Source organism: Sphaeramia orbicularis, chromosome 4, assembly GCF_902148855.1.
Source record: "Sphaeramia orbicularis chromosome 4, fSphaOr1.1, whole genome shotgun sequence".
NCBI classification, from domain to species: Eukaryota; Metazoa; Chordata; class Actinopteri; order Kurtiformes; family Apogonidae; genus Sphaeramia; species Sphaeramia orbicularis.
The window spans coordinates 32,834,357-32,844,770 of record NC_043960.1 but is presented as its reverse complement, the minus strand read 5'-3'; the positions used below and the strand labels follow the sequence as shown (position 1 = coordinate 32,844,770).

At 36.7% G+C, this 10,414-nt stretch overlaps 1 protein-coding gene across 12 annotated transcripts in view; it reads left to right on the top strand.

Annotated features, from left to right (window-relative positions):
- Window positions 1-10,414, top strand: part of kif1aa (kinesin family member 1Aa) — a 55,093-nt gene that overhangs the window by 2,440 nt on the left and 42,239 nt on the right. For all 12 annotated transcript variants that reach the window (XM_030131733.1, XM_030131727.1, XM_030131735.1 and 9 more), the window contains exons 3-6: window positions 8,246-8,319; window positions 8,478-8,660; window positions 8,749-8,814; window positions 8,894-9,072. In XM_030131733.1, the coding sequence (XP_029987593.1) occupies window positions 8,246-8,319; window positions 8,478-8,660; window positions 8,749-8,814; window positions 8,894-9,072 (502 nt within the window). The remainder of the gene's footprint in view (window positions 1-8,245; window positions 8,320-8,477; window positions 8,661-8,748; window positions 8,815-8,893; window positions 9,073-10,414) is intronic.

The window sequence follows — 10,414 nt, the reverse complement described above, 5'->3', positions numbered from 1 at the left end:
AATATGAATAATCTGTGATCAATGATAAGCAGAGGGGTAGACACTGGTTAACAGAAGGCATTTAAACAACCAGATGTGAGCGTGAGCTGGTCTTAATTCAAAAGGACTGAGTTTAAGCTGTTTTGTTACTGACCTAACCTCTGACCTCTTACTGTACATGTGGGGGCATTAACATAACATCCATGGGGATATTAGGATTTGGGGGTAAATGTGCAAATCTCATGGGAACTAGCACACTCTTATCTAAGATAAAGAAAAAATGGATTCAGTCTCAGCTCTGATATTAGACAACTCTGCGTTTTAATCTGTCTGAGAGAAAATTAAAACTTCTGACAGATTAATGACTGTTCAATTACTCTCGGGCTGATGATTTCTGTGTCTAAACAGAGAAAGCAGTAGAGCAGGTGTGTGAATAAAATCACTCCTGAACACAGTGTTGGAGGTGACATAACCTCCTGCAAATATGGCCTGATATTTATTTAGGACAAAGCCTGTCGTGTGGCCAGATTAAACCAGATTTTAAAATGGCTGCTTCTTTAACACTTAACAAACATTATTACCAGTTAACATGCACCGCTAATGCAAAATTTGGGAGAAAGAAATATAATTGGGTCCCGATGAAAAACACTTTTAAGAAAGCGCAAGAGCATTCCTTTGGTTTACAGCGTACAGAGCGAGCATTCTGGTTGAGAGGAGACTGGAAAGACACTTGATATGTAGTCTGCTTAGCAAGGTAAAGCCATGCATCAATAATGGATGAAGCGTCCTGAAATATTTACCATTTGGCCTAATTTAGCCATCTCCCCCTCCTTCCTCATGTCATGGGTGACTAGACAACAAGCTGGGTGGCTTTTTTTTTTGTTTCTTTTTTTTATCTGTGTGGGTTCACTTCCACACCTGAATTAAACTGATTGATTCTTTTTTTTCTCTTAACAACTTTGACACGACGTTTTCTAAAATTACTGCAGCTCCTTTCTCTGTGTCTGCATCACTGGACAAGGGGTGTTTTTGTCAGCTTTGTTTCCTTTAGTAAACCTAAATCAGACCCACTGTAGTCCACTGGGAATGGATTAGCACATACCACTGAAATGTCCTTGGAGATGTCCTGTAGAGTTAATCTGCAAGTCTGATTTCCAATCGCAAAAAGCCTGTTTGATGTTTTTAATCAAGCAGGTTGTACATGTGGCTTGAAATGAATGAATTAATGAATTTTCTTGATGCCATTTTTAGTGCTTATCACAAGCACTCCAAAGCAATCTCTACTTCATACTGATACAGTGTTTGTGTAGAACCAGCATAGTGGTTTTACAGTGCAGAACAAGCTGAAATTTGGCTTTAGATGTACAGCATCAGTCAAACTGTAAAGCTCCCACAAGGATTGTATGAGATAGAAATGACTCTCTGTATTATGGAACAAAACCTAACTACAAAAAAATGGATGGAATTGGATGCTTCACTTTTTGTTTTTCATAAATGTAGATTTACTTTTTAATTTTTAGATATTTTTATGTGCAAGCCCTATTTCTGCAAAGGTCAGAGCATGCAATAAAAACTGCCTTAATTCTCAACTTGAGCAACACAAAAATAAAAATGTCCTGACAGATGAAAACCTGGCTGCTTTATTCCAAACATTTCACCTTACAATGTACAACCTAACTGGAATCTGAGTTTAACAGCTGCAGAATACACAACATTTATTGCCATCAGATCCTCACTGACGTGGATTTGCTGTTCATGTACTTACTGTTGTTGTTCACAGCCTTATTGGAGAAACACTAATTGTTTGAGCTGCAATGTGACGCTGCTGCCAGCTGTGAGTCAGAAGAATATCAGCGCTAATATTTCGGTCAAATTCTGGTTATCATTTTCTAAAAATCAGACTTTAATGGAGCCTATTTCAGACCTGCCTGAGTCACATTAATAGCCGGAGCTTGCTTTGACAAAAATTTCAGAAGAATGGGCTTCAGAGATGAAATACTAGAGGAGCAAAAGAGGCAAAATGTAAAGCCTTGTGTGCAGACGTCTCTACTAATCAAAGGCGTTAAGTAAAGTGGTTTTGTTCTTTGCAGTTTTCATTATGGCCCAATCAGCAGAACAAGGGCTGATTGCACCCAAACACTAAACTTTATCAGCGTGTTTATGACAGCATATCAATAAAATCTTTAAAGAATAGGTCCTGAAAAGGAGGAGATTGCAGGTGTAAATGTGGTAAATTTATGATACTATTAACAAGCACATTCCAACCCTTGTGGATGTGTCCCATAGTCTTTGAAAACTAGGATGAGTTGTGGTTCGCCACTTTGTGCCAAACCTGTTGTTTTTCAAGATCTATAATTAATAATATTGAATATACACGACCACAGATTTAAATTTTTACTGGATTTTATTATTTTTGTCCTTATGTTTCCAGAAATAGAGCTTGTAAAAGAAGTAATACAAAAATGCTTTAAACGTCTCTTCAGACCTACATCTTTTTAAATCACTCCTCCTCTTGATTTCCCACTATATCATATTAGCTCTGCAACTGGACATTACATTTTGATCCTTCGGTGAGAAGAAATAATAACCTAACTGGAACCTCAGTGGAAAAACAGGGGCAAACAGCTTCAGTGATGCTGTAGGTTTTCCAGCAGATCAGATTGTTCCCTTCCAAACTGAGTCAAATAGCTCTGGAGGCTGAGCAGACTGATGCCATGAAAATCCCACTGGTTGCAATGTCTGAAGGGGCTAAAGACGCAGAGTATAAATGAAGCCTTGTCTTTCTGTAGTCTAGGCAGAGGAAAGGAAGAAAAAAAGAACTTGTGGAGTTTTTGTGTTCGTCTCACACTCTGCTTTGTGCTCTCTGACACTCATGTGTGGGTCAATAGCCCAGTTCCCACAAAGCAGGAGAATGGCAGTAATCTTGTTGTTTGAGAGATCTTCCCTCCCACACCGACCTTAATTAAGATGCAGGGGACAGACCTGGAGGAATAATGGAGTTCTCTGTTGAACTCCCTGTTTGGGATAAATACTCAGAGAACAAAATAGAATTATAATTATTTTGAACTGTTAAACAATTTAATCTGTTAAAGACTTTACTTTATTAACTCAAAGTATTGTGCTTAAAGTAGGACTCCACCAATTTTACTCGGAATCATCACTTTGGTAGTCTAGAGGTGCAATTTGGACAAGAGCACTTGTTCCAACAACTCTGAGACTCTGGAGGGAGATAAGAGGAAAGAAGAAAACTCAGAGAAAATGATATTTGATGATGTTTACCCCTGCCTGGACTGTAGATTTCTTTCAAAATCACTTCATTTCAAAGTGGATGAAATGAGGCCAGCCAGTGTAATATTGTCATTCTGCTGTTACACACATTTCACCTTGTATCTGACATCTGAAATGTTTGCTGGTAAGATTTTGTTACTTGTTATAAAAATGGATGCAAACTTAACCAGAATCAGCCGATAACAGACCATCTAGCCTGCATGCTGTTGCTAAATATAATTGAGTTATATATAACTTATATCCAGTCTGCAGCTCTCCTCTACTCTCTGTCACTGAGTTCACATCCTCTCTACCAGACCTGCTGATGCAGCCACATTTCCTTTCCTATTGAACGCGGCAGGTCACCCGTGACAATCTAACCAGCATCCTTCAGTCACAATAATAAAGACCAGCTGCTGTCACGTAGAAAACATGGAAAATATAGAAAGAAAGCAACAAAATTAAATATCAGTAAGTTATCATCACTGTAATGAGAAGTAATAATGTGAGAATTATGAATGTTTGATGGTGACAAATGCAGGTGCTTGTATTCACTCAGAAATCTTTATAACTTAACCAAATATTTTGATGTTTTGGAGAAAAATATGTAAGGCTCATCCTGATCCTAATTTTATATTTTGGAATATGAGATAATGATGCTTGTCTCACAAATCTTGGCTTAATAAGGGATGATGTGTTTACTAAAAAAGACTGAAAAAAGACCTAAATTAATTTTATTCTTGGCAAAAACCTCAAGCGATGGTTGGTTATGAGTAGAGGAATATTTGCGAAGTAAAGACTGTCAGAAATCATGGGGAGCTGAGGTTTCTAGAAAATGAAAGACATAAAGCACATACATTAGAGATAAAGAGGATGCTGTACACTTTCTCTGCTGTGGTTTACCATGACTATATGACAACTACTAAACTGACTTCTCAGTGGTAAAAAAAAATATTAACATTTTAAATACACTTGAATTTTTGTTCTTGCTGTGAATATTGTTGAATTTTTTTTCTTATGGAAGCAATGAAATAATTAAGAAATCAACTATGTTTAGTAAGCGAGAAACTGCATGTTTTGAATAAACCTAAAGGAGTTTATTTTACATGAATGACCAATTGTTGTCATTAATTACTTTTACAATTAAGTTACTCACTGCGTTCTTACTGAAAACAAATAGATCTTTAAAATAAAGGTGAACTGTACCTTAGCAGTAATGATTACTATAGTATGCACAGGAAATACTGAGCAGTGTTGAAGAAAGTGCATAAATTCTCTGCCAAAATAAAAGTAGAAAAGTAACTGACCTTTTAAATTGATGTCTCGGTAATGTGATCATTTCGTGAGAAAAAAATAGACTATAGCTGTCTAGTTTCCCCTCGATGACATCGATCCAGATCTGACCTCATCGTCAGTGCTTCCATCATAATAAAAGTCGACAGGTAGTGAAGAAGAGCATGATGAAGATTGAAGACGTGCTTTGTGAGTCTAATAAGCAGCTAGATGCGGCTTCAGGTGGACTGACATCAAGCAGTGAGCGCTGACAACGTCATTCAAGCCAGTAAACGTATTTTAGATAGGCAGCCCTGTGTGTTTCAGTGCTGTTCTCGTATATACTGCCAGTCACTGCCACTCTGGAGTAATTACTTTAACTAAAAGCAGGGCGCTTTTCTTTCCGGCTGCTCGGGGGGAGTGGGTCATTTTGTATGAATCATAGCACAATCAGAAATGAGTAAGCCAAGGATGTCATACTGCAGTGGTGCAGAAGTCAAACCAGGGGTCGAAGAATTCATTAAAACCTGGTTTATTTGATGGTTTCCAGTCTTGTAAGGCCAGGATTTATGAAACATCTCAGCTCTATTTACGTATTTCACTGTCATTAGTACTTTCATTACTACTATGACTTTCTTGAACATAAATACTTGGGATTTTCATGAATAATCCATTAGTCATAGGGATAGGAATAGTCGACGTTTTAGTTGATTAATTTTTATTTGGGGTGGGAAAAGATTTATGTTTTGCTTAATAGCGAAGATGATCTAATGTTTGGCAATGACTGCTGCAACTTTTCTTTAGTTTCTATGTGATGCAAGCAAGGTTGAATAAAAGCAATAATGTGAAGCAAAATGTTAGATTATTTTATTCAGTTGGACATCAGCATTTTTGTTTAAAAATGTTAAAAACAATAAATATGTTAAAGTAAGCTCTGAACAAGTGTTTTTATAAAATAAATGGTTCAACCCATTCCTTGGTTGATCAGTTTATTTTATTATTAAACATTTTTTGCCGTAGGGGGCATCTGTTATTGATGATGTCACAACTAATCAATCTAAATTGTCTTGATTATTCGACTTCAAAAAGTGTTTAAAATGCCCATCCCTAATAAATACTGTGAATACATGATGTTCCAGACGATAAATCTGTAATAAACCAGTCATACTTAAAGCTGCAGTGCTCAGTTTTTTGTATCACTGGGCAAAAATTCCAAAATTACCTTTGGACATGTTCAATAAGATTTCCAGCCACTTCTGTGGACTCAGGCTTTAGCAAATCACGTAGTAGAAAATCTTACCTGTGACACAGACTTTGAAAAATCACACAATTTCTAATAGGTAGAGGGTTCGATTATGTAATTAACTACCAATCAGATTCAGTCAGATGTGAACCTACTGCTCTGTTCAGTGGTTCAATATGGAAACTTGGAACAGCTTCTTCACTTTCCCGTGTGAAACAGTATCAGGTCATTAAATTTATATTTAGTCTTTTGGTTTGGACTGAAGGGAGATATCTGCAGGAGGAAGGTGTGTATTTTTACTTGATTTCACATGCTGTTGCTTTAACAGTAATGTGATTAATGCAGAGATTAGTGCTTGATTATTTCTATCTGTAAGTAGACAAGCAGGAAGGAGTTCGTAATGCGGCCTGAGTCATACATTTCTGTAGGAGACAGTGGATGATCGAGGAAGTGAGCTTTCTGGAAAACATCTAATGCTGTTTTACATAATTGATTTTGGAGATGCAGTGGTTAGAGAAAGCCTCGTGTGTTTTATGTTAATCATTTTTTGACAGTTCTGAGCAAACAACACTTTGCAGGTTGAAGAGATTGCTGTGTGAACAGTAGGCTGTCTATGTTCATATTTGGGCGTCTGCCAGAGACCTAGACTCGTCGGGCCTCTTTAACAAGAATTTCATCTCTGTCATTATGAGGAATGGTCTTGAAACATTAAACCCAACCCAGTCAGTCCCACTGGCCTATATTTCATTGCTGGAAGAGCAGCAGCGTACAGAGGAAATAAAAGTGTGTACACTTACTTGAGAGTGTACTTTGCCCTGGGCCTTTTCCTGTGTTATTGACCGCACCTGCATTAGCAGAGAAAATGGTGTCTGGATCACTGGGAGCAAAGAGGAAACCTTTATATAGTTGGCTTGAGTGAAACCGCAGCAGATATGGTGTGGTTGAGTATTCATACAAATATGTGCCAGTCATTTTGCATTAGGGAGATGGTTCTGAAAGCTACAAAAGGAAGAATGAACTGGAAATGCTAAGAGTGATGGAAAGTATGTAAGCATGTACTGTATATATACAGGGTGGGGAAGCAAAATTTACAATATTTTGAGGCAGGGGTTGAAAGACAGTGTATGACCAATTAGTTTATTGAAAGTCATGAGAATTTATTTGCCACAAGAAAATTTACATAATAGAAAATGTTTTTATTCTATGTGTCCTCCTTCTTTCTCAATAACTGCCTTCACACGCTTCCTGAAACTTGCGCAAGTGTTCCTCAAATATTTGGGTGACAACTTCTCCCATTCTTCTTTAATAGTATCTTCCAGACTTTCTCAGAATAGTTTTGCTCATAGTCATTCTCTTCTTTACATTATAAACAGTCTTTATGGACACTCCAACTATTTTTGAAATCTCCTTTGGTGTGACCAGTGCATTCAGCAAATCACACACTCTTTGATGTTTGCTTTCCTGATTACTCATATGGGCAAAAGTTTCTGAAAAGGTATGGATAATAGTGTTAAGTATGATTATGACATCAACATATGTTTGGTTTCAAAACAATTGACGTAGTGCCTGCTGAGAAAAAACAACTAAATGTTCACTGTAAATTTTGCTTCCCCACCCTGTATATATATATTATTATAATTATATTATATAATTAATTTTTTTACTACAAAATATCATATATATATATATATATATATATATATATATATATATATATATATATATGAATATGATAATTTGTAGTAAAAAATTTAATTATAAGCATTAAAAAGGATGAATGGTTGCATCTACTAGTATGGGGAAGCTAATCTGCTGCTTTCAGATGAAAAAAAAAATCCTGTAAATTACAATAATGACATTTCCGAATATTACAATGACTTCCATCAAATCAAATCAGTTAGTATCTGAAACTAATACACATCCTCAACTATACTGACATTATATTGAGACACTAAGTCATACTTTTTTGGTGCAAGATCATTATTTTTAGAACGTTTCTTACGATATTGAGATACTGACCTCATTTCTTTGATTTACCTCATACACTTACATAATGGGCTTCTATACACATGGACTAAAGTGTCACTGAGCGGACTAATGGGATATCTAGTTACCAAAAATGATAACTTTTCTGCTGTTTGTATTAAATTGTTGATTTGGGTTTGAACTGTGAAAATAAACTCTGAAATAGCAGTAGATACAAGTGTAGCTTCAAAGGGCATCATTTTCTGTTTTAACATAACTGTAACTGGTGTTCAGATATGTTTTCTCCATGAAGTTCCCATCTGAATTCATCTGCGCTCTAATGTTTAGTTTTAGTGAAGAAGCCCAAACATCAAAGATGAGTCCTGGTACTGAAAACAGAGGACACTGAAGCTTTTCCAGCTCTATTAACACAACATGACACTGACCCAGCTCAGATAAAGTTTCACATGGGCAGCTCTCATCCTCTCACTGACCCGTGTTTCTTGTCCTGTCTTTCAGCCATCATCAACCCCAAGCAGGCCAAAGACAACAAGAGCTTCAACTTTGATTACTCCTACTGGTCCCACACCTCGGTAACTCTCTTTGCCCCCACACAGTGCAAATGTTGTACAGACACCCCAACAAAGGCTCTCCCACACATTTGTATAACTGTGCATCTTTTTGTGTTGAGTTTGTCAGGTTTATGAGGGGATTAAGATTAAACTGTCTGGTTATTGATCTGTGTCCGCAGCCCGAGGATGTTAATTATGCCTCTCAGATGCAAGTGTACAAAGATATCGGAGAGGAAATGCTGCTGCACGCCTTTGAGGGCTACAACGTCTGCATCTTTGCTTATGGCCAGACGGGAGCTGGCAAGTCCTACACCATGATGGGGAAGCAGGATGTGAAGGATCAACAAGGAATCATTCCCCTGGTAAAGACTGTAACTTGATGAATTTGCCAGTGATGATAACTTATTAAGGTAATGCTGATTCTGAATGTTCTTATGTTTCTCTGTCCAGATGTGTGAGGATCTCTTCACGAAGATCAATGACAATACAGATAACAGCATGTCCTACTCTGTGGAGGTGAGATCCCTGTCACTGGAACCTCCTAAATGTAAAGCTGTCACCATGATATTTAATCTAATCTTATGTATTTGGACAGGTAAGCTACATGGAGATCTACTGTGAACGTGTGCGGGACTTACTGAACCCAAAAAACAAAGGGAACTTACGTGTACGAGAACATCCTCTGATGGGGCCGTACGTGGAGGACCTGTCCAAGCTCGCTGTCACCTCCTACAATGACATCCAAGACCTGATGGACTCTGGAAATAAGGCCAGGTAAGGAGATCGCACAGTCACTTAAATGCCTTTTCCACATAATAGTTTTGATTCAGGGTATGGTAACATATTACTCCAACCAAATCTTTTTTCAGTCTTGTAATTGTCAAGTTTTTTTAGTGTATTCATCATTGTTTCTTGTGTTTCTGTCTTTTCCATCGCTCCAGTAGATCATTTATTCACCAATAAACAATGGGTTTTGTTCAGCAGTTATTGCACATCTTTTTTTTCTCCAGACTTCTACATTGTTGTCACCCAAATTTTATCCCTCAAACTTGTAGAATACAACATATCCGTAACAGTTCACGTTACAGTTAAAGTAATATTTTAGTTTCCAGCTGCCAACAAAGGTTCAACCACTTCATCTTTGGTTGTTATGCTCCAAATGGTTCATGATAAAATTAGGTTTACAACCAAGAATAACACCACTTCCATGTCAGTTAAAAAGCAGTCAGTCACTTCATGAATGGTCTTAAACACCACTTCACTCCCTCTCTTCAAATCCAGACTCAAAACGCATCTGTTTAGGACCTCTTTCTCTTTGTGAACACAATTGCATTGTCCAATATTTTAACCTGCCTTTTATTTTTTACTCTGCTTTATTGTTTGTTTTATACTCTCCTGTTTTACTGTTTTACTGTACAGTGTCCTTGAATGCCAAGAAAGGCGCCTATAAATAAAACATATTATTATTATTATTATTATTATTATTATTATTATTATTATTATTATTATTATTAAAGAAGTGGAAAAGTTAAGGCCTGTGCATTTGATACATATAGAAACAACAGATGGAAAATGTACACATAGTACCACCATCTTACCAGGGACTAATCCTCACAGTAGTCAGCCAGTGAATGTGCAGAAATATCACACCAGAGAAAACAATCTTAGGTGTGATTATTACTAAAAAACACATTATTAGAGTTTCAAGTGATAATAATATGATCTGAAAAGTTTTAACCCATAACGACTCAAATATATACCAGAAAAGCATCTACTGAACTAAAATGTTCAATAACTTTAGAGCCACTAATCCTATCGATACATGGAAATTAATCAATGTAAAACAGTTTGTCTTCTTTTCAAGGTCATTTGACCTATTTGGACGTTCAGAGGCTCCATAGTGAGTGTGGAAACTCATTGATTCACCAGTAAAACTCATGGAGTTTGATCAATGACAGTGGACAGACACACTTGGTTTATGTTCAATTAAAGATAGATTTTACTGTAAAAGTAACTTTTTCTCAAGTTTTCTGTGTTGTTGGTATGATAACCATTCAATGTAATCTCAGATTCATAATGATTAAAGTACATGATCAGTAAAATAAGTATAGAAAAA